This window comes from Apteryx mantelli, chromosome 28 (genome assembly GCF_036417845.1).
Source record: "Apteryx mantelli isolate bAptMan1 chromosome 28, bAptMan1.hap1, whole genome shotgun sequence".
Taxonomy (NCBI): domain Eukaryota; kingdom Metazoa; phylum Chordata; class Aves; order Apterygiformes; family Apterygidae; genus Apteryx; species Apteryx mantelli.
Genome location: NC_090005.1, coordinates 3,095,515 through 3,118,150, shown reverse-complemented (window position 1 = coordinate 3,118,150; position 22,636 = coordinate 3,095,515). Strand labels below are relative to the sequence as shown.

The window sequence follows — 22,636 nt, the reverse complement described above, 5'->3', positions numbered from 1 at the left end:
CATCCCGGTGGACGCGGGACCCGGCTCGGCACGCGGGAGCCATGCGGGCGGCGGCGCCTTGGGGTTCGGAGCGCCCGTCTCGGCTCCGGGGACCCCAGCGCTTCCCAGCCTCGGGCCCGCGGCCGTACCCCAAACCTGCCCCAGGGCTAATACCCCCCCGGCCCAGGCGGCAAAGCGGGGGGGGGGGGGGGTTGTTATCCAGGGCAAGTCGGGTAAATTCGCCCGAATGAAAGACAGGCGCAACTTTAAAGCAGATTAATTAAACTGCATTAAGCCCCTGTGTGGACCCAGCCGAGAAGGAAAGCGGCCTTAACTCGATTTCTCTGACTTGCAAATTGTGGCAGTGAAGCCAGCCGAAATCACATTAAGGCCGTTTCCACCCTGAACCGTGTCCTCACAGGGCTTTAATGTAGTTTAACTAATCTGATTTAAGCGCTCATTCAGATTAACCGGGTTACGCGGGGCTCGGATGTGTTCGGGCTCGTTCCGTGAGCCGACAACAGGGCCGCGGGTGGGAGCGTTTCCCGGTGCGGCCGGTGGCAATCCCGCGACGGAGGGCCTGGCCCGGCATCCCCCCCTCACAGACCCCACGGGGGCCACGAGGATGCTCTAGCTCTGCCGAGGGATGTAAATTCAGTGTGCAAATCACAAATGTTTTTTGGGTTGGAAAAATGGCATTTCTGTTGAAAGCGCTTCTTCTGTTTGATGCATGTTTCAGAACAAACATATGCTGAAACGGAGCTTGTTCCAGGAATGCATTATTCATGAAAAGCTGAAGGAAAAAGGAAAGCAGCCTTTCTTGCAAAGCGAAAATGTATAAATGCTCTCTGCTACGTGGGTTCCCTGTCTGCAAAGGTCGGGCACGACCCTTACCAGCCTTTCGGCAGGGCTGTTCACAGGGTGACGCTCTTCCACGCGCCCAAACACCCTTCTGAGCAGAGGAGCCGGTTACTCCGGTCTCTAGCCCTTGTCCCATGGCTGCCGAAGGCCGACAAGCTCGGAAACTATTAGGGAAAACAGTGGGCAAAGGGGGTGGTTGGATGGATGCAGGCAGAGCTGGATGTCTGCAGGAAGGCAGCTTAAATAGCTGTTTTGGGAGCAGTGTGGCTCCCGGGATGGGGTTGCGGTGCTCCGCTGCGTTCCCCGCGGAGGCAGCGCTCGGGGCTCTGCCTCGCCGCGGGCCGGGATGCGCCGGCAGCTCAATGCCCGTCTTTATAGTGGAGCGGCAGGGAAGCACAGCGCCGGGGTCACCGGGCGCCAAGTGCTCCGATTCTCCCGAGTTTGCAAATTCCATGCCATAAATTTTTCCTGGGTGCACTCAGGGCAGCTCCGGCCCCGGGATGCCGAATTTGGGAAGACTGGAGAAAAGGAGGCTTTTTGTTCGCGGCGCTGGTCGCTGCGGCCAGAGCTAGCGCCGGCCGCCCAGCCCCGGCCTCGCCACCCCAGGACAAAGAGCTGCTTCTTGCCGCCGAGGCCGGCGTTTGGGCCCGCCGAGGGTTTGCCCCATCGAGGAATGTCGGCTCCGAAACGCGGCCGGCCCCAGCCCTCTGAAATCCCATTGTGAGTGGCCGGAGCACGGCCGGCTGCTGCTTTTTCAAGGGGTTTTTTGGAGAGACGGGGGCAGACGGGAAACAAGCCGTGATCGAGGCAGCCTCTTCCTCCAGCGGCAGAGATGAAAATCTCCCTGGGATTCATGTGGCCGCTCTCAGCCAGCCAGTGCCAGAGGGGATTTGTTTTCTCGGCCCCATCAGCTTGGGAAAAGCAGCTTTGGCACAAGCTGGCCGAAGGGCTGTTACGAAGCGTTTCGCCGGGCTTGCGCGTCGCTTCTGCACCCCGGTTTGGGAGAGAAGCAACGGCTTCGATCTCGCCTGCCTGCTCCGCAGCCTCCTTACAGGCTCCGGCGAAAGCCGCAGCTCCCGGCCCTGGGAACGGCATCCACTGAAGCCCCTGGGGGCTTCGCGCTCATGCACATTCCCCTGCCCATTAGCGGGGTCTCGGTCCTGTGCTGTTACAGGATAAACCTCATTTGCATCGTTTACCAGGGCAGAGGGGGGGGTCTCGGGTGCTTCTGGCTGCTTCGCTCCCGAATTGAGCTGCGTGGGCAGCCTGCCACAAGCGCGCGGCCGGGGGCAAGGGGTGACACTGCCCTGATGCTTCGCCCCAACGCGATTCCACATCCCCGGGCAGGAATTTGCACTTAATGTTCAGCCCCCAAGTTTCCTTTTCCTCTGAGCCAGGATCGAGGGTCCTTGGGAAGCATCTTGCTGCAGGGCGGCAAAGCACGAGGCTGAGCCCTGGGCATGGCACCGAGGAAGGTTTTTTTTCTCCCGTTGCTCCGTCTTGATTTGCAGCTCTCCACCACTGAGCACCCACCTCCGTCCTTGGGTAAAAACGCTTTTGTTTCGTTCCTCGTCTCAAGGTGGAGCCCAGGGGAGGCTGATGTAGCCCGAAACACACTTCTGCATGAGCCTGTGGCTCTGGCCAGGGCTGTCACGGGGCCGATTTTCCTCAGCCCAACCTGCACCCGTCACCCTGCCGGGGCGACCGCCGGGTGCGTCACCTGCCACCGGCCCCCGGAGCCGGGGAAGGTCTCGGTGGCCGGAGACAAGCCGCATCCCCCCACCCCGGCCACAAAGTGATGTGTCAGCGGGCGCCGCGGCGTCAGGCCCGGCTGAATCACCCTCGGGACATTCCCTGCACAAAGGGCCCATTTTTCCCCCGGCCCTGCCAGTGCAGAAAGCACAAGGGCTCCCAAACCTTCTCCCTGGCGGGTGTCACCGGCTCCCGCCCCAGCGGCAGTGGGGGAGAGGGAGCCAGAACGGTTTTCTATGGAGAGGGAAAGGGGCTGAAGCTACACAAACCACAGCAACAAACAGGCCCCTGCCGGCTGCTGCAAAATGCAAAATCTGGGGTGATCCAGGAGGGGCTCAAACCTCTGGCCAACGTGTCCATAAATCCATACGTTAATGAGCGAGTTGTGCCCTGTGTGAATCTTACACGAAAAGGGTATAAATCTCTCGGTGTTTATAGCTGAGGCTCTGTCACCAATTAGGATGGTGTTATTGGATTAGCTGCAAGTCAAGAGGAGCCTCCTGGGGCAGCTTCGTCCCTTGGGGACGCTGCGGCAGGCGGTGAAAGATACACCCGGGCTGGCTCCCGCCCTGGCGGAGGTTGTCCCTGCGGCTGCTGCTCCCGGGATTTATTCCTCGAGGGAGGCACGCAGCCAAAGAGGGGGGAAAGGAGGGGGGTGTAGGAGCAGCTGAAATTCAGCCTTACAGCACTCAGGGGGGTGCCAGGATCTGCCCCCCCAAAATCATTTTGCCGCCAGACAGCGCCTCAGCGGGGGGAGCCGAGTCCTTCCAAGGGCATCTGTGCTGCCACCACCACTTCAGCGGTGCTGGCAGAGCCCGGACACGGCCAGACACCTTCCTTGCTTCCTTTTCCTCCTCGGTTTCCGCTTCCCAGTGCTGTCGAGGCACAAAAGAGCTTTTGTGGCCGGAGGTGAAGCATTGCCAGATACGAGCCGGGGTTTGCGCTCTCGCAGCCACACATCTGTCCGTGCAGCTGTGCCGGTGCCACAAGGGACCGGGGCTGCACGTGGGGCTCGGCCTCCGGGCTGGGGCCAGGGAGAGCCAGGCCCATCCGTCGGCGGGAGCCGGCTCTGGCAGGAGTGCTGCTGTCAGAGCGCGGTGGATTTACAGCCCGGGTGAGGAAGGGGCTGCCCTCGCGCCCCTGGGGCGACCCGCTGCTCCCCAAGGGCTCCCGGGCGCCGGGGAGGACGTGGGGGTTCAGCGGCGTTTCCTCTCCACGAGCCGTCAGGCACGGAGGGGCACCAAAGCCCCCGCGCTCAGCGGCACCATGTGAGGGGCAAAACCCGCCGGGGGGAGGTGGCGGGGACGGGGCCGCCTTGGGCTGCGGGCGGGGGGGAAGGTGCCTGCTTTGGGGTCTGCCTGGGAAAGGGGGGTTTCCCTCTATTTTTTCCCCCCTTTAGCAGGACTGGTGAAGCCGACGGGAGAGCGCTGCTCCCCTCTAGCGGCAGCCGGCCTCTGCTCGCGGCATCGCCGGGCGGCAGGCAGGCCCACGACTAGGCCGCGAGGCGCCTCGTCGCCCGTCCGTCTGTCGGCACCCTCGCCCCGTCCGTGGGGCTGCACTTCGGGGGCTGCCTGGCTTCTCCCCCTGAAGGGGACTGAGCACATCGCAGGAGTCTCCCCACACGGTCCGGGGGCGTCGCAGCCGAGCGGGGAGGCGGCAGCTCTGCTGGGCCCGTCTGAGCCGGGGGTGACGGGGGGGGATCCTGCGATCCCCCCGGCAGCCCCATGCGCCAGACCCGACGTGGGGTTCCCCCCTATCAGGACTACAGCTCCCAGGGCGCCTTGCGCGCAGCGGGAGCGCCGGCCCAATGGAGAGCGGCTTTACACAGCGAGCGAGCCGGAGCGCGGCTCGCCGGGAGCTGTAGGCCGGCCCGCGCCGCCGCCCGATAGCGGGGAGGCGAGGGAGAACTACACTTCCCAGAATGCCGCGGGCAGGCGCGCACCAATGAGGGGCGGGCGTCTTGGCGCGGCGCGCAGGCGCGGCGGGGCAGGCGGCCGCGGCTTCATGTGGAGGTCAGGGGCGCTGTGGGAGGGGAGCGGGCCGGGCGCGGTGGGTCCCGCGGGCCGGGGCCGGGGCCGGGGCCGAGCTGCGGCCTGCGGGCGTGTGAGGGGCCTCGGGTCAAGGGGCGTCTGTCCCGGGGGCGGAAGGTCTGGAGGGTCTGGGGGGCGGGATCCGGAGGGCGGGATCCGGAGGGGGTGGGGGGTGCAGGGGGCTGCTGGAGGGGGATCGAGGGTGCAGGGGGGCCTGGAGGGGCTGGATCCGGGGGGCCTGAGCGGGAGGGATCCGGGGGTAGGGGGCTGGGGGTGCAGGGGGGCCCGCAGGGGTGGGATCGGGGGTGCAGGTTGGATTTATTTGGGGGGGGGAGTTAATCCTCAGTTTTGTAGGCACAGACGCAGGACCGCGTGGGCTCCTGGTTTAATGCACTTTTAACAAGTTTGCGGACTTTTTGCAGGAGGGATTCGCTAAAGGGGTTAGAACTGGACGTAGGAAATGGCCGCGAAGGTGTTTGAAAGCATTGGGAAGTTTGGCTTGGGGTTAGCTGTCGCAGGTGGAGTTGTCAATTCTGCTCTTTATAACGGTGAGTGTGAGAAGCAGAGTGTTTCCAGTTTGTTTTATATCCTTTTTGTCAGTGTCTTTATTGCTCTGTGCCTTTATTATTAATGGCATCAGGGGAAAACAGACATGAAACTCTGCTGTGCTGGTTTATACTGACTTGTGTACCTTCTGCATTGGATAGGCAAGAGGATTGCAGAGTCCCTTCACTAGAAACTGTCAATAAGATGCTATTCTTGAAAGCAGACTGAGAGGTCTGGAGTCGTGGCCAAGTTTGTTCTTTTGCTCTGTTGCTACTAGCAATCTACTTAATTTCACCAGTCTCCTGCAGCAAAAGGCCTTAATTAACTCTGACAGACTGTTGATATCTGTCATGGAGAATGTTTTGGTGGTGCACTAGTGAAACCTTGCTTATATGCTGCTTTATTCTCTAGTTGATGCAGGCCACAGAGCTGTTATCTTTGACCGATTCCGCGGAGTCCAGGATACGGTGGTGGGAGAAGGTACCCACTTCCTCATCCCTTGGGTACAGAAACCGATCATTTTTGACTGTCGATCTCGCCCCCGTAACATTCCTGTCATCACTGGCAGCAAAGGTAAGTGTTCTGGACTAGGCAACCATAGGAGAGTAGCATTACTTTGAGTATGCGTCTGCTGTAGCAACCTGCGTGATGTTGACTTCTTTGCCTCAGAGATGTTCTTTGCCTGCAGGATGTTGAGTTCTTTGCCTCTGCCTCAGGCAGCAGAGAGAAGATACTTAGCTGCTTATCAGCCCTGAGGAGAGAGCAATGCATCTGAATATCATGCAAGGCTGTGTTTGATCCAAGTGCTCTGATTATGTCCTGTGTCTTATTCTGATGTTGCTTTTGGATTTCTTTATAGTTAGCAGTTGGGTGGACAGGGGCATGAGAAGAAGCTTTATTACGGTCATGACTTTTATGATCTCTAACCTTGCAGAAAATGACCGAGTAAGGGTTTTGTCTTCTGGACATGGTGATCCTATGTGCGCTGAGTCCAGTCTGGCATAGTGTCAGGAATGGTTTGATCTGACTTTTTAGTTACAGAACAGAGTAAGTGGCCCTTCGTTCACTTCAGTAGGTCATCCCTTTAAACGCAAAATCTCTGTCTCTACAGTAGGGCAAATAATTCCCTGCATCAGAAGCAAACTGAAGCTTAAATCTTATCTGTAAGAAGGATTTATATCCCTAGGTGAAAGGGACAGTAATAACTTGTCTCTGCTGACAAAGAGAAGCCTGAAGGTTTGTTCTTTCTCATTTAGTTACCACGGAGAGGACAACTTCAGGACATCTCTTGTCCCCACAGTTCACCACTAAACTTGTGCCTCTTTCTCTCTCCAGATCTACAGAACGTGAACATCACGTTGCGTATCTTGTTTAGACCAGTGACTGCCCAGTTACCCCGGATTTTCACAAGTATTGGAGAAGACTATGATGAGCGTGTCCTGCCTTCAATCACAACTGAAATCCTGAAGTCTGTTGTGGTAAGGACAGCACAACAGCTGCTGGGCTCTGCCTGGGACCTTTCTTTCCTTCTTTTTTAGCAGTGAGAGACCTGCTAGAGCTTGGAATATCTAGTGTTCCAGACTAAGGCTTCTCTTTCCACCCCCCAGGCTCTAAAACGTTATCCAGAAAAGCTGATAATTGTAGTTACACTGTTTGTTTCTCTGCCATTCTGATGGCTTGGCTTGACTTAAGGCTCAAGTTGGATGAAGTCAGGGTGGCAGGAGGTTTCTTTGTTACCTGTTCTCAGCTGCTAGCTTTTTCCTTCAGCATGGAAGTCCCACTCAAGAGACTGGGATTCCCACTTCTCATATTTTCTTAGACTTCAACTTACTCACTGAAGATCTCCATTTTTGGAAGCATCCCCAGGGGACTGCCAAATAATCATTAACCAACTTCAGTCCAGCTCATATGCTTTTATGTTAGGTGCTCAGATACACTGGGAAACCTCCCCTCCAGCTCACACTTAAATTTGCAGTCATTCCGTCTTTCTCTTAGTTCAAGTGAACAGGTAGCTTAGTGTTTGCTAGCTTTGGGAGATAAATTGGATTAAGTCTGGGGCTTACAGATGCAAAGACATGCAGGATATGAAAAATCTATTGTTTCTGGAAGCTTTATTCTTTTTTTTTGTCCATCCTAATATCAGGCTCGCTTTGATGCTGGAGAATTGATCACTCAGAGAGAGTTGGTCTCAAGGCAAGTGAGCGAAGACCTCACGGAGAGAGCAGCAACCTTTGGCCTCATTCTAGATGATGTGTCCTTGGTAAGAGTTCTCCCTTTTCAGGTTTTCTCTTTTTTCTCAGATAAGAGTAGTGGAGAACAGAACCTGCGGATGGCCAAAGGGAGATGGAATTTTAGACATATGGGAAATGTTTGTTTGTCTGGAGTTGCACGTAATTTAGTGGTTACAGCTTAAGTCAGTATGTCAGGCTTTGTCACTGGCCTTCTGTGACCTTGAGAAAGCCCTTGAAGGCTCAGCTGTATTGTCTTCTTGACTGACCTCACTATTGTAGGTTTTTGTAGTTAAAATAGGGAGCAAATGCTTTTTTTGGATGATGGATCAGTCTGCAAATTGCTTGAGAGCAGCCTGCTGTTCCACAAGCACTCTGAGACACAGGGGGAAATTACCTGGCCTGAGGAGTGCTAGTGAACATCTACACCTTTGACAGAGTCCTGCATATTTCCTACAAGTATGTCTTTTCCTCGCTGTGTCTCGTTCCAAGACTGTCCAAGGAGGGAGTTCTTCCCTCCCTCCTCCCCTAAAGCTTTGTAAAATAAATCTTTGGTAATCTGGCTTGTATATGCACCACTCTCTCTCTTCTGGGCTTTCCCTCGAAAGCCTGCTTAGAGGAAAGGGAAACAAGCTCTTTCATTTGGGTTTGAGAATATAGGAAGTCTTTGCAGGAAGGTGACTTTGTTTCTGCTAAATGTGAGTTTTGGCTCTTTGTGTCTGGTGCTTTCTGTTGAATGCACTCCTTAAGGAACTTCGCCTTTCCCCTGCAATATCCCAGTAGCCTGCAGGTGTCCAAACAGTCCAGGCAGAGAGCACAAGTACATAATTGAGCGTGAAAGGTTTAGGATTGCTTTGCCCACTGAAGGCTGCCCTGCCTGGGAGGGGAGAGGCGAGCGAGCGGGCTCCCTCTGCCGGGTGCTTTAGTAAGCTGTGGTGGAAGGACCGTGTGGTACTTCTCCAAAGTTACTGGTGTTACCTCTCTGCTGGACTGGAGTTGTGCCTGTGTTGTCTCCCTTCAGTAGGTCTGACATTTCAAAACAGGATGGAAAGGCCCTGCCTGTCCTAGTTCCTGTTGCCCTTCAGTTCTTTTAAGGATACTAGTTTTCCATCTCCCTTTCAGTTCCACTGATACAGGAAGGTTTCCTACCACATGGGAGCTGTGTGGTTCTTGGCAATGCTGCTGTAAACTGTCAGTGTTACGGACTTTGTTGCCCAATTTCTGTCCCACAGACCCATCTGACCTTTGGCAAGGAGTTCACAGAGGCAGTTGAAATGAAGCAAGTGGCCCAGCAAGAAGCGGAGAGAGCCAGATTCATTGTGGAAAAGGTATCTTGTCCTAAGGCGAGACTTTGACTTGGAAACAGTTCCCAGTATATTCTTCCCACTCTAGCTAGAGTGAACATTTCAAATGTCACTTGGGGTCATAATGGTGATATAGTGCTCGCAGTATGGCTCTGGCACATGATTGTTGGATAGATAAAGCCTAAGTTTCTGTGGGTTTGGGGAGGGGGAGGTTGTTTGGTTTGGGTTTTTTTAATGCTCTGTCACATTCTTACCAGAGCTGCTGAACAGAAATGTGTGCATGGAGAAGGAGGGAGGAAACAGCACTCAGGAGGAAGTGTCATTTAGAAATGGGGTTTGAGGTTGAGATTTGCAACCCAAATGATCCTGCTGTTTGAGGATTTTGAGAGGGTTGCTGAAGCCTTCAGTGGTGTTTGATATCACAGGCATGGGGGCCTGTGTCCTAGCAGTATTATTAACTGCATGCGAGACCACATGATATCAGATCAATCCAGGATCTCAGTGAGGAGCCTGAGCATTCACAGAAAAAATTTTATGTAAAAGTTCCCCAGTACAGCTGAGAACACAAGCCTTTTGTGATTGCCAGAGCCTGAAACTGTACCCAAAATTAATCTAGTGGAGGCAGTAAGATGCTTGTAAACGACCAGGATGATTAAATAGTAGAAGAGTTTATCTAACCTGGTTTTAACACCTCTGAGGAAGATCTCAAATCTTTCTTAGGCAATTTTCCACCAGGAGTGCCCATAGATGGGTTAATGTTTCATGAGGTTAAGACTGATGAGACAATTTTAACATGAACTTTAAGCCTCTTCTCCCTAGTGGGCAAAAAAAGCAGTAAAACAGAATACACCTTTAAAATAAAATCACCTTCTATTTTAGCTCTTGTTAAGTTTCTTACTGGGGGAAAAAAAAAAGGCAGTATTGTGGTGAAGTGGGAATTTATCCTTTGCATGTGACAATAGCATCTTCCTTCTCCTGCTTTGTTCTCGTTTTCTCTGTTGCTCATTCCCCTTCTCATTTGTTCTCTTGCAGGCTGAGCAGCAGAAGAAAGCAGCTGTCATCTCTGCTGAAGGAGACTCAAAAGCAGCTGAGCTGATTGCCAACTCGCTGGCCACTGCAGGCGATGGCTTGATTGAGCTGCGCAAACTGGAGGCAGCTGAAGACATCGCTTACCAGCTCTCACGGTCCCGCAATGTCACCTACCTGCCCTCCGGACAGTCTGTGCTCCTCCAGCTGCCACAGTGAATGTGGCTCTGCAGCCATAGCTAACCTGATCACTTCTACCTACCAGATCAGCCCTTTCCAAAAGAATCATTGCAATTTCCTGATTGGGTAAAAGAGAGGAAATTAAAATGCAACCCCTTTTGAGTTCTTAATCAAATAAAATTGAACACTCTTGACAACAAACCTTCATTCCTCCCATGTACGGTCAGAGCAGTGGCTCCAGCGACCATTAAGCTAGGTGTGAGAATTGCCCCTTTCCAGGCAGTTTGAGCAGCAGGAGCAAAGCTGGGGAGTGTTTTCATCTCTTGACTTCTGGGATGAACAAGTACCCCAGGAGACTTCCTGACCACAAGAGTGCTGAATCAATCAAGTTTCACAGTGATGCATCAGTGCCTTTAGGCTGTTTGAGTCAGGGGTGTTACAGACTTGCATGTCCTGGACTACGGAACAGGGATGCTCAGGGCTCTTTCTCCTTCAGTCAAGCCAGTGTTTCTCCAGGTGTCAGCTTAAGAGTAAGAGGACATCTCGGTTGTTAGGTTAGTGGCTCTGCTGTGCCTGTGTGAACCATGGCACTGTTAGCACAAGGTGCAGATTGAGTGGATTGTGGCTGGGGGTGAGAATAGCAGAGATCCACCTTAAGCACTAGATGGAGGAGAAGATGCTTTCCCTGCAGGAAATAATTCTCACCTGTGCTAGAAGTGAGACATCTCCACTTCTCTCTGCCTTTTGCCGCACACTGTTCTGTTTGCTGTCACTTGCCCTGTTCGTTGGTTCTTTCACCAAGGTGGGTAAATGTGGCAGCTGGTTTATTCCAAATGGTGCCTCGGACAAAGAAGGGCTGACTGAATGCTCCGTGGCTCAGGCAGTCTGAGGTGGGCTGAATTCTCTGTTACATCAGTGCTCTTTTTATTTAGGGAATCTGAATTGCAAGGAGGATGTGACGGGTGAGTGTATAACTAGCCTTCAATAAATGCCATGGTCCCAAGCCTAGTAGTGTGGTTTTTGATACCTCAGAAAAATGAAGGTTGGGCCAATGGAGCAAGACACCTCATGCTTGTGCTAGATTATTTTCATAAAAGTCACTTAGCACAAGCAAATAGTCTTGCTCTAAACAGCTTAAACCTTGAAATACAATTGTCTTAGGCTGAATTTCTAACTTGCAACAATGTAAGGCTGAGAATACCTTGAGGTTGTGAGATTTCTCTTCCAAGGCTCCCACAGCAGAGGCACAAGCAGAACTGCTCAAAGAGAGAAGGTAGGATGTTGCCTGGACAGACCTCAAGATCCAAAGCCTGAGCCTCTAGCTGAATTCTGCTCCGATTGGGCCCAGGCAAGTCCCTCTGTTCTTCTACTCCTGTTTTTCTATCCTTAAATGAGAAAGAGAACTGTAAAGCCTAGCCCATGTATATGTGCATTTATATGCATAGATACAGCACCTTTGAGCTGCTGGCCATGGAGGAGGCCTTGTTCTCTGTAGCTTCTACTCCAGCCTCATATAAGATTGTCCCTACAAATGGACCACGCCTCCACAGTGGAGCTAAATCCCAGTTCCTTCTTGTTTGCTGGACTTCAAGTCAGGCTGTGAATATGTTGCGGTACCTTCAGGACAAACAAAGCTCTGGGGCTGAACAGGTTTTTATTTCTGATCTACAGATGACATGCATGGGAGCGTTGGCTCGGTCACTTCACTTCCCAAGTGCTCTTTGGCTTTCTTCACCTGCACAAAGCCAGAATACACTCAGCAGGCACTTACAGCCAGACGACTTTTAATTTCTTTCCCTGCACAGTTTGAGCTGTCATTTACTGCAGGTACGTACATTTTCCAGGGCTGCTGTTTTCTTTCCAGCAGCATGGTGTTGCATCAAAAAGGGAGTGTATTTACCAGACACCACCTATGGTGAACTTCAAACCTACCACTGGCTGTCGGCAGGCATTGTACTAGCCTGGCACACCATTACCCCCATCCTGCAAATAGGATGCTCATAGAGCGTCTGCTATTCCTCAGCAATGCAGCCTTCGGTGGATGTCATCGCCACCCTGAGGATGTCGAACCCCTGGGAAGATTTCTGTAAGTGGTGGGCTCATTTTGTCGCCACACAGCCACTCTGGGTTGTTGTCCTAGCCTCTGGCAAAATGGAGAGGAAAAACTTGCCTGCTTTTTTTTCTGGGCAGGATATGCACTTGCAGTGATGAGGTGCCTGAGCTTGCAAAGTATTTTAAGCAGCTGAGCAGTCAGGTCCATAACTCCCAAATAACTTCCAGACCTCTTCCCTCTACAGTGCTCTTTTCTTTATTCTTCTAGTTTATTGCTTCAGACACTGTTTTAAGGAAGCTTCCACTTTTCTCCCAAGGTTCCTTTTAAAGCCCCTTAGTGTTTCCTGCATTTCTCTGTTGAGTTTCATGCGCCAGGTGTTGGGCTCAAAACAGTGGGTCTGAAATCCCTTCTCAGCTTCTGTAGCTCTGCATTACTTCTGCCTCCAGTTTTGTGTTTTCAGTGGAGTGTGGAGCGTTTCCTGCTGCTTTTGCTCTTAGCCTCTCTGGAGAAGGTGTCTGAAGGCTCTAACGGTGGCCCCTGGGTCTGATTAATCACCATTTCCTTTGCTTTTGGGTGTAATTCTTTTCACAAATGTTCCCTAGCCGTTAACTGCACCATTACCCTTGCTCTGCCTCGCTTAATGCCTAAAGCTGCCATGAACTCATCAAACTTCAAAGCTGCTCTTGAAGCTGTAGCTGTGTTGGTGCATGCTAGCTGAACCTGTTGTTTATACTGTGTTTATAGCTGCCCTTCAGCCTTGCAGACCATGTGGACCCTCTACCCATCTGGCTCCAGATGGAGAACAGTGACCTTAAAATCAGGAGCTGATTTTGTGTGGGCTACACCAGGATACTGGGTGAGGAAATGCAGAGCCTTTCACTTGCTGGATGGCCGCTGCTCTGAGAGCTACGCAGCGGTGAGCGAGCACTGCCACTACCAGGTGTCCTCTATCAACTGTGTCAGGTGCTGTCCAACTCCTTGGTTTGGAGGGGAAAAAAAAGTCAAGATTGCATAGCCAAGGATCAGCCTCCCTGGCATTCCTGACCAAAGTTGGACTGAAGAGAGCCAAAAGTTGAACTGTCTCTGCTTCCTGGGATGCTGGCCCTTCCCTCAGAGTATTTGGGAGGTGTTGGCAGGGTGTGAGCTCTTGTTCTCAGTGCTGTGCTTGTCAGGGCAATAGAAAGAGCTTCAGGCTTGGGTAACATGAAGGCAGGCTGCCCTGGCTGCTCTAACAAATAAGACGTCCCCACCCTCCCTGTCTGGCATTTTCTAACCTTGTTGCTCTTAATAATCCAGTAAGAAAAACTTTCTCATGAAAGAGCCCCCACCTGGGGTGGAGAGACAAGAGAGAAGGTCAAGGCATGTAGTTTGTACTGAGGGCAAAGAGGTATTTTGTTACCGTGGGTCTTTACCTTGCCAGAGACCCTGCATAAGCCACTTGATCCACTTGGAGTCAGTCCTGAGACCATCTTCTGCTGCTCTGCTGGCCTAGCCAGGACCAGCTCCCAGCTGCAGGGCACAGCTATTGCAAGTGCTACCTGATTTGGGGGGCTCATGCTTAAAGAGGTGCTGGACAGATGCTCCAAAAACAGCGGATCTCCCACTTTACCTCACCATGCCTGGTGGAGCAACCACTGGCCACAAGGATGGAGTACTCCATGACCACCATGTGCCATGTCTTTCCGGTGAGATAGATGCATACTTCAGCTCAAGGTAAGCCATGATCACAGGTGGGAACTAGCTGGATGATGCTATTTGAAAGGAGGTAGAGAAACTTTGGGTTAGTTTCTGTGAACAGAAAAGCCAGTGGGCCTGTGGTTTGGCTCTCAAGCCTGGATTCCCACTGTCTAGAATGACATAAGCTCTGACTGAAGCATTTCCTGCAGTTAGGCAAGTAACAACAGTTCTTTGCTGTGCGGGCTTTCTGATGTTTAGCAGGGATCACAGCCATGTGAGAAACTTTTGTTTTGGGGAGGGGGAATGCTTTCTGTGGTCAATTTTTCCTCGTTTTGGCCACCTATTTGCCAAAACACTTTGAACTCAGTACATTTGACTCCCCCATCCATTAGTTTGAAGTTGGCTTTCTCTGGAGTAAGGACAGGCACAGCATGATGCATAAAGCCACTGCTTCCCCAGCAAGGCTGGGACGTGCTAGCAAGCTGGAGAAAGCATGCACTTCCTTAGGCAACCCAGCTGAAAGGGCCCAAAAAGTTACTCAAAAGGATTTGCCCCAGATCTCTGCCTGAGTGTTCACTAGTCAGAAAGAAATTTCTTTCTATAAGGCTTTTCCTCCCCAAAGCTATATGGACCCTGACTTGCATCAGCATCACAACAGGCACTCCTGATTTTTCTATTTTCCAACAGATTGTTAAGTTTAGCATCGGGCTTGGGGGCAGGGGGTGTTTTGTGTGTCATTGATGGAGTCTGTAGCTTTGCTGCTAACCACAGCCAGCTATCTTAGCCAAGATCTTCATCTGGAAAGAGGCCAACACCTTTCTCAGAGGGCAAAATGAATAAAAGTCAAAGAGCAGATGAAGCCAGCAGGCCAGGCTGCTCTCCCACCAGATGGCAGCAGCAATTCTGCTCTCTGCTGCCAGGGGATGTGATGGGGACCAAAGGGTGTCCCTCAGCCTCCCTGTGGGGACAGGTGATCAGGGAGGTCACCCTACCCTTGGCAGAGGATGCAAGGAGTGGACAAGAACAAATACGAAAGCACGCAGTCCTCAGGCAAGGAAGAAAAAGCACAGTCTGGCATGACACCGGTCTAACAGTCAGCACTGCTCTGCTGTAAAGAGCTGCCAGAAGACCAAAGAGCAGCAGTTAGTTGCCACCTTCACACATCAAAGCTCTACAAGTGGAGGTGAAAACACCCTGCCCACCACTCCGTCTTGGCTGCAGTCCCCAGGAGGTGGGTTTTTTTTTTTTTTTCCTTTCCCAGGAAGATTTTGCCTTGCTGCTTCTCCTTTCATTCATGCTAGTGGAAAAGCTCAGCTTTGCACTACCCACAGCAGCTGGGCCAGCCTGCTAGTAACATTCAGACCAGCCAAACAAGCTTTTGTTCATGATAAACAAACAGGAAACTGCCTGATTTCCTCTGTGTGTTCACCCTCTCTCTCGCTCTCTCTCTCCCTTTCTAATAGATAACCAGCCTACCTGGTTTGTGAAGAGGAGACTGAAAGCAACTGTATGGACAGGCACTTTGGAGCAGCTGTAATTTGCAGCATGACTGTTGCATAGAAATACACATCTGGTCCCCGACAGTTGCTGATGTACCAGAGCTGAAGCCTCTCCAGGTAAGGAAGCTCCCTGAATTTGTGATAATTTGTACCCTGCAGCAAGCTGGCAGCATGTCTGAGGTGGTTAGAGCAAGGGATAGGGAGGAGTTTCCTTATTGCTTCCTTTGTGCTGTTTATATCCAAGTGGATTGAGCAGACAATGTCTCTGTCCTGAAATGCAGAGGTGAGGGGGGAAAAAAAGCACTTGTGGAAGTGGATAGAAAGTTAATAACATCCTAAGCTAGGCTGGAGCTCAGCTGGGCTGGGAGAAGGGGAACATCTGAGGACTAGCACTTCTTAGGGCCAAATTCAGTTTAATTATTCTTTGTCAGGCACTAAGCAGCACTGGAGGCTGAGACGTTCCTCACATGCCTGTTTTCTATCACCAGAACTCAGTTGATTTCAGTCCAGCAAGTCCTGACTTACACTAGTGTAAGTAAATCTCAGAGATGGGTCAGGTTTACTCAAGAGATAATTGACTCTGTGCTTTGGTTTTCTACTTGGTAAAACAGGGAATGACTGTCGCAGGTGGAGGGGTAGCAGGGTGAGTGATGGGGGACATAAGTATACCCCAGCTAGGAGATGCAGAACAAACTTCCAGAGATGAAGCATCTGATGTCTTTAGAAAAATACAATGGATACTTCTTTTAACCACATGCTCACCACAGCTATGCTGGGTTCACTTTCCCTACCCATAAAAAGCAACAAAAAACAAATCTGTGGAGAAGGGACCTGGCAGAGTAGGCATCTATTTCTTGCTGAACACTTCCCCAGAAATGTGAAGAACTAGAGAGACTGCAAAGCTCCCACAGGATCCATCCCACTTGAGTAAAAAGCATCAGCACAGTTAACAGTTCAAAGCGTGGCCAGTAACTTAACTGCCTTTGCAATGAGGGCCAACTCTTTAAGCAGACATTATAATGAGAGGTAATGGTATCAAACTCAGATTTGTGTGAATGTGCAATGTTCTGCAGCACACTGCAAGGGAAGCATCATTACTGCCTCTCTGCACAGCCAGGACAGGACTCTTGCACGTCACTGTGGCAGTGAAACGACACTCTGATAAATTAGAAGTACATAGAGCAGGGCCCATAACCAAGTCCCAAACCCTGGCCTTCTTCCAAGGCTGAGCTCAACTGCTGGTGTAAAACCAGTGTTAAGGCTCCATGCACTGGATCTGCACACAATGTTGATCTGGAGCAGATAAAAAATCTGCAGTGAGCTAACCTTGATCTTTGACAAGCCAAAGCTGTAACTGAGCATGGGAAAACTGAGTGTCCCAAACCGAACTGGAGGGCACTGCAGAACATGGAAGCAGTGGGAGATGCCTGTTGCAAGATGAGTGTTCACCTACTGTGCAGCTGGGGGGAAAGGGGCAGCAAGGCAGGAAGGGCAGGAGGAGGCTAGGAAAGCATGCGTGCAGGATGCCTCCAAAGCAGTAGGTTAAAAATACTCCTGTGTGCAACAGAGGCAAGAACAGGAAGGAAGCATGAGTTAAGCCTGAGCAAGGTGAGTTTATCCTGGAGACAATAACTCAAACATGTCTTTCATGGGGATGAGTCTCATAATGCCATTTCTGCAAAGCTGGTAAATAAGGCTCTGTTGAGGCTTTATATTTCTGTCACCTAAAGCATCTTCCTCTCAAACATGACTTTTCCCATGTGCTTTTCAAACTCAGAGGGAAGTTTCTACACAAAAAGCTATGCTGGGTGTGAATGGAAAAAACTCCAGTTAAACCAGTTTGTTCCTCACCGGGAGACTCCAGCCAAGATATAAGGACCTCTGCTTGCCCTGCTTTGGTAGAGGTTGATACTGATCTGAGCAGAAGTACTCTTAACACAGGAATAGCAATGTCCCCAGGGAATGCTATGGTGATGTTTCCGTTTGAGTTATCCCAGCACAATGTTAAAACCTCCCCTTTGTAGACAATCCACTGAGGAGAGCACCTGAGATTACAGCATAAGCCAAAGCTGATGAATCAGGCAGCAAATAGAGTAAAAGCCCAATTCTGTGAGTTTCCCTCACTCCCACCCTGCTCTTATTCAACTGCCATAGCCCAGAATCTGTATTTTACTTTGCAATTAAAAAAAAAGGCACGAAACAAAGGCAACTTCTTGATTTTATGTGGAGGCTGATGCAGATGGTTCTGATAATACAATCATGTTACCACCCTGCCACAAGCACCCCGAAGAAAGTTATGCATGGATCTGTCAGTTTTTGCTGTATTACACAAGGCTGCTGCTGCCTTGCCTGAGTCTTTAATGCACAAGGCACTAACATCCAGCTGTCAATGCTGTGTCCCTGAAGAGCCCCTCAGCATCGAGATGCTTGAAGTGTTAAAATATGTCAAGGAGGGTTGAGTGTGTCTTCTTGGAAGGGCAGAGTTAAGGCTACTGTTACCTCAGTCTGCTTTCTGCTTCTCAGATGCTTGTTTGTTGCCTGTCAACTTTGCCTACATCCTGCTGCTCAGGAGGAGATGTTGGTGGGTGTAAACTCTGCAATATTACAGTATTTGGAGGTAGTTAATCTTTAATTGTAGCCTTACAGTGGACTAGTAAAGGAGAAGAGAGAATGGGAACAGGAACTTCCTCTGCTTGAACTTCTACTCTGCTCTCGTACAGTCTCAAACCCAGCTCCTCTCCATTCAGTGGTGGTGGTTCCCTCAGACAGTATAGGGCTTCCTGTGACAAGGGTTAGCAGAAAAAGCCCTTTGTTTTCCTTTTGCTTCCTTTCCCATTGCTTGAGAGGACCCTGAATCCTGTAGGACATAGCAGGATGCATAACAGATAAAGCATTGGTCTGAGTGTCAACTGGTTGGGTTGCAGATGTGGTCAGCAAGGTGTCAGCACTCCTGTCTGTGTCTCAGTTTTTCTCATCCTTGTTTGTTTTCCTGACTGGGGCAGGGACTTTCTTTGCAGTGTCCCTGCATAGCACCATGCTCCAAGGGCCCTTCTCCCTTGGGGAAGAGCAAAGAGTCCCGATTGCAACCGTACTCTCACAAGCTCCTCGGTGAGAAGTCACACATGGTTCTGGCTGTTCCCAATGCAGAACTGTTATGTCATGGCGGCCTCAGCAAAACATCAAGCATGCAGAGAAGGGCTAGTGCTGTTTCACCTGGACCTGCTTCATGCCAGCCCTGTCACCAGCATCAACAAGCCACGAAGAGTCACCTCTCACTGCCAACCTGCTCTGGTGCAGAGTGGGAGGACACATGTAGGACAGCAAGAAGGGAGCCCATCTTCTTGTTGGCTGTGGGGAAAGAAAGGGCTAGAAGAGGAACCTTTTTCAGAACAGGAAGGACAGCAGTTCCTTGATGACCGCTTTAGTTAAGCCCTATGCAAGCTGATGACCCTGAAGCCAGTTGCCAGAAAAAACCTTTCAAAGTGCTGTGGACTCAGATGGCCAACCCAAGAAGCTGTTTCTATTCTGCCTGGACTACATATGTACATGGACACTACTCTCTTCCCAACCTATCACTAGGCACCCACAAGTGAAGGAATCCCTTTGCACAGAGATCTTGCTCTCATTCTCCTCCCGAAATGCATTTTCTTGAGTCACTTGGCTCTAATCTGGCTCACTGGGTGTCAAGAGTTTCCCAGGAAATCATCAGAGCAGGAATTCAGATGATCCTTGTTGACAGCAGAGAATCATTCTTGCAGAGAACTCTTGTAAACTGTGTCCCATTCCACAGCAGCACAGTTCACGTAGGACTGCAGCCCTCAGACTGGGCAGACATCTTCCAAACTAGAGGATTCCAGCCTAGGTTTGCTACCTGAAAGCCACATAAAATAGCCAGAAAAGACAGCTCAGGGATCACTCAGGAATGCCCAGCTTCACAAACACAAGAACCCTGCCCATGCCACAAGAAAATTAACTGCTGATAGAAGTGAGAGCTCATTTCTCTTTGATTTTCCCCTTCCCATACTGTTCTGCAGCTGGTGCTAGTGGTTACCTCCACCACAGAGCTAGCTGCACCTCGGCAATACTCTTCTATGTTAAATTCACTTTCTCAGCAAGTTTAGAATATCTATTCCTCCAGTAAAAAAAGCTAAGTAACGTATCCTAGTGTCTGCTGGGCCCCTGGCCCAGAAGACTCTCATACTTTTATTGTACTTTTCACCCTGAAACATCCTAAGCTGCTCTGCAGAAAAAGATCCTGTTTCCAGAGAGGTGCATAGAGACCTCTGGAGTGAGCTGCAACAGCTGCTTGCTGAAACTGAAGATATTTATAATTAAATTATTTAATTTAGTGCATTGCATGCACTGCATGCAATGAGGAGAAAGCATGTGGGCATTTCCCATACTGGTTATACTTCAGAGACAAGGGGATTGCCAGGGAGAGGGGGTCAAGATGCCACAGGATCTTACTGAGCAGGCAACAAGATGCAGGAAGTTGCTTCTAGAAGTTATACAGCAATGAAAGGAAAGCAGAGATGACAGCAAGGAAATCAGAGGGGTGATAAGGATCTGTGGCTGTGAGGCAGGTGCGTGCTAGGGAGCAGATCATGTGCAAGCAGAGATGGGGAGCTGTTGCTGCATTTTGTTTGTTTCCCTCTACCTGGCTGACATGTCTTTTCATGTCAAAAGCTAGATCAAAGAGAGGGATGTAAATAGGTGAAGCAGGCTCCCTTGTGGGAACAGGGCTGAGTGCCATAGCCAGCCTCTCAGCTGGATTCCTCCCTGGGAGCCGGCATGAGGAGCTGTCACCCTCCATTAGCCAAGCAGCCAGGGAAGAAAGTGCACGACTGCAGGGTGATCTGCGCATTCAGGAGCCAAACCACACAGGGAGACTAGGAAGAGTCACACTCCTCCGCAACGGCCTCTTCCCTAAGCCACTACTGACACTGATGGGCCACAGCAGGACCACACTTTGGTTTCATCATGTTAGAAGGCCTTCAGATTCCAAGGATATTTGCACTTGGTCCCCTTTTTTCTTCTCTCCCTGCAGAGTCCTGCTATCCACTGAGAAAGTGGGACTTAGTATTTCCTTTTATCCTCTGCACAGCTTGTATTTGCAGGGAGGAAAAATCACTCTCACTGACATCATCTGAAGCTGAGCACATTGAGTACCTTTCACAGACAAGGCCCCTTCTATCTTCCAGTTGCCATTTCAGGATGACGGGATCTCATGCCACAAGCTCAGGGTAAGGAAGCCACATGAGAAAGTGACAGGCACAGCATCAGAAAAGAGAGAACAGCAAAACAGACCAGGAGACTAAATGCTCTCCTCACATGCTGGAGGAAGGGATCAAGGCACCAGCCTACTCTTATCCCAAGGACAGATACCAGCAGTGGCTGCTGCCTGTGTGCAGGTGCTGAAATAGCTGATAGCTTTCACTAGTTATCTGTGCTCCTCTGGACAAGGGTGTCCATTGCTTTCCAGTGTCCCCTCAGCTGTCTCTGCTAAAATCCCACATTTGGAAGAGGGGATCTGTCACTCATCGTTGTCTCATTCATTCACCTTCCAAGAAAAAGGTCCCCAGCATTTTTTTCCCCTGCCCTCCTCAAGTCTCAGCTTCTAAAGCATGTGGAAAATTCAGCTACACAGCATCCCTCAGAATATACACAGTTAACCAACAGCAGCACCACATCCCCTGACATCTTCTCTTTCCATTTTTCTCAAGAAGCTGCACTGCATGAGGGTGGCGAGCTGAGGTGGAGCAGTGATGATTCTCTCAGGACCCAGCGTCTCCCCAGGCTGCCCCTTCCCCCTCCAGCTATACATAGTCCCAGCAGAGAACAGCCTGGGGCCTGCTCTGAACTGGACCAGCTAGTAATAGCTCCCATGGGGCTGGTCAGAGCAAAGTGCACTGTGCTCTGCTCCTTTCCCATGCCCCCACAGCAGGGGTTGCTGGGGCAAGGAAGAAAGCTGGCAACATTGTTCTGATCCCCCCATGGGGTTCCCCTGGCCTACACTACCCCTTTTATTTGACAGTGACCTCTGCCAGTCCCAATCCTCACTCTGCACAGGGAGCTCAACTCTGGGTTTTATGTTCAGTAATCAACAGCAGGGCAAATAAATTTGCAGGTAGTTTGCAGGGGGAGGGGGTTGGATTTTTTGCAGAACCTCAAACCAAGTACCCTCCAACGTTAAGAGGCCATCTGCAGCAAACACAGCAGCAGATGAAGAAACAAACCAGAAGCAAAGAAGGGGTTGTGGACTAAGGACAAGAAAGGGGGGCCAGGGCAGCAACATGAGTCTGAGAGGAGGGAGCCAAAGCGGTGTGGCACAAGAACAGATTCCTGAAGTCCCTGGGCAGCAGATACCGCTAAAGAACAGGGCTGGTGCCCTTCCCCCTTTTCCTGTTTCTGCTACTCTTGTTAATTCTTTTACAGCCGCCAAACCTAAACCACAGCAGTGCTCTTCCCTCCTACACAGCGCTCAGCAGTGGTTTTCAAGGCTACGGAGTAGGCTTTGCAGCTTCCTAGGAGAGGTGGTACTGCTGCCGGCCTGGAGAGAAGCAGCCCTGACCCACCCCACACCCTTTTACAAGCCCCCTACCCGCCACCGATGCTGAGCTTGGCCAGCAAAAACCCATTTTTAACTTCTTGTCAGCTCTCCCTTCTCACACATCAGACCCGGGCCCTGCAGGTGGGTGTAAGCACGAAACCACAGGCCAGAGCTAAGTAGTTATTAGCATTTCAGGGGGAGAAGGAAGTTTGAACAAGTGAGAGCTGGGGTTTGGCACAACATAACAGAAGCGACCGACTCCCGCGGCGATTGCGAGGCTGATCGGGCCTTTCTCGAGGTCTTACCTGGCTCCGGAGGGGCAGCGCAGCGACACGCCGGCCGCAGCCGTTATCCCCGCTGCTCCGGGCCGCGAGGCCTGGCGCCGGCCGTTACGGCCGTTATTCCGCCGGCGGCAGGACAGGACAGGACCAGGCCCGGCACGAGGGGCCGGCGAGGGGAGGCACGGAGCGAGGCGTGGGCCGGTGTTAGCCGCAGCGCGGCGGAGCGCCCCGCCACAGCTTGCCCAGCTCAGCTGACTGCAATTAGGGCGGCCTCCCTAATTAGCGCGGCGGAGTAACGGTCGGCCGCGCTGAGGGAGCCCCGCGCCCGCCCCTCCCCCCCCCGGCCGCGCACCGAGCCCCGCGCGCGCCGCCTCACCTGAGCCCCGCGGGACGCCGGGCCCCGCGCATGCGCAGCGCCCCCCCCCCGCCCCGCGCGCCTCACCTGCGCTCCGCGCTCCCCTCGGGCCCCGCCGCAGTCTGAGGTGAACGGCGAAAGGGGGGGTGTGTGGGGGGGGAGGCGGGGAGCGAGGCCGCCGCCCGACGGCGCATGCGCCCCGCGGCCGCGCTCCCCTCAGCCTATGGGTGTCCCCCCCGCGCCGCCCCCGCCCCGCGCGCGCGCCCGCCCGCGCGCTCTCCTCCCCCCCCCGTCCACACAGCACCGCTTCAACTC

General features: G+C 52.0%; 1 protein-coding gene and 3 long non-coding RNA genes across 5 annotated transcripts; 2 read left to right on the top strand and 2 right to left on the bottom strand.

The window, feature by feature from the left end:
* Positions 1-4,567: 4,567 nt before the first annotated feature.
* On the top strand, positions 4,568-10,909 carry PHB1 (prohibitin 1). Its single transcript, XM_067312168.1, has 7 exons — positions 4,568-4,604; positions 5,045-5,170; positions 5,580-5,741; positions 6,504-6,646; positions 7,312-7,428; positions 8,629-8,724; positions 9,733-10,909. The coding sequence occupies exons 2-7, from the start codon at positions 5,083-5,085 to the stop codon at positions 9,943-9,945; spliced, it is 819 nt and encodes a 272-aa protein (XP_067168269.1). The 5' UTR covers positions 4,568-4,604; positions 5,045-5,082; the 3' UTR covers positions 9,946-10,909.
* LOC106495960 (uncharacterized) lies at positions 7,415-11,284 on the bottom strand. The gene is made up of 3 exons (XR_001294517.1): positions 11,108-11,284; positions 9,379-9,515; positions 7,415-7,491 (listed from the first exon to the last, which is right to left on the bottom strand). It is a non-coding gene; the product is annotated as an uncharacterized lncRNA (long non-coding RNA).
* A 33-nt stretch (positions 11,285-11,317) lies between these two features.
* LOC106495959 (uncharacterized) lies at positions 11,318-17,238 on the top strand. Its single transcript, XR_010886499.1, has 3 exons — positions 11,318-14,867; positions 15,100-15,252; positions 16,913-17,238. It is a non-coding gene; the product is annotated as an uncharacterized lncRNA (long non-coding RNA).
* Positions 17,239-17,335: 97 nt separating this feature from the next.
* Positions 17,336-22,468, bottom strand: LOC106495958 (uncharacterized). 2 transcript variants are annotated; one of them, XR_010886498.1, is made up of 2 exons: positions 22,409-22,468; positions 17,336-19,006 (listed from the first exon to the last, which is right to left on the bottom strand). It is a non-coding gene; the product is annotated as an uncharacterized lncRNA (long non-coding RNA). The 2 variants fall into 2 exon arrangements; XR_001294514.2 differs by lacking the exon at positions 22,409-22,468 and adding an exon at positions 21,991-22,290.
* Positions 22,469-22,636: the final 168 nt, after the last annotated feature.

Bases quoted from the DNA above. Each gene is read 5' to 3' on its own strand.
- PHB1 (XM_067312168.1), top strand. From the start codon at position 5,083: ATGGCCGCGAAGGTGTTTGAAAGCATTGGGAAGTTTGGCTTGGGGTTA. The intron at 5,171-5,579 runs GTGAGTGTGAGA...TTTATTCTCTAG, and splicing joins CAATTCTGCTCTTTATAACG to TTGATGCAGGCCACAGAGCT. The intron at 6,647-7,311 runs GTAAGGACAGCA...TCCTAATATCAG, and splicing joins AAATCCTGAAGTCTGTTGTG to GCTCGCTTTGATGCTGGAGA.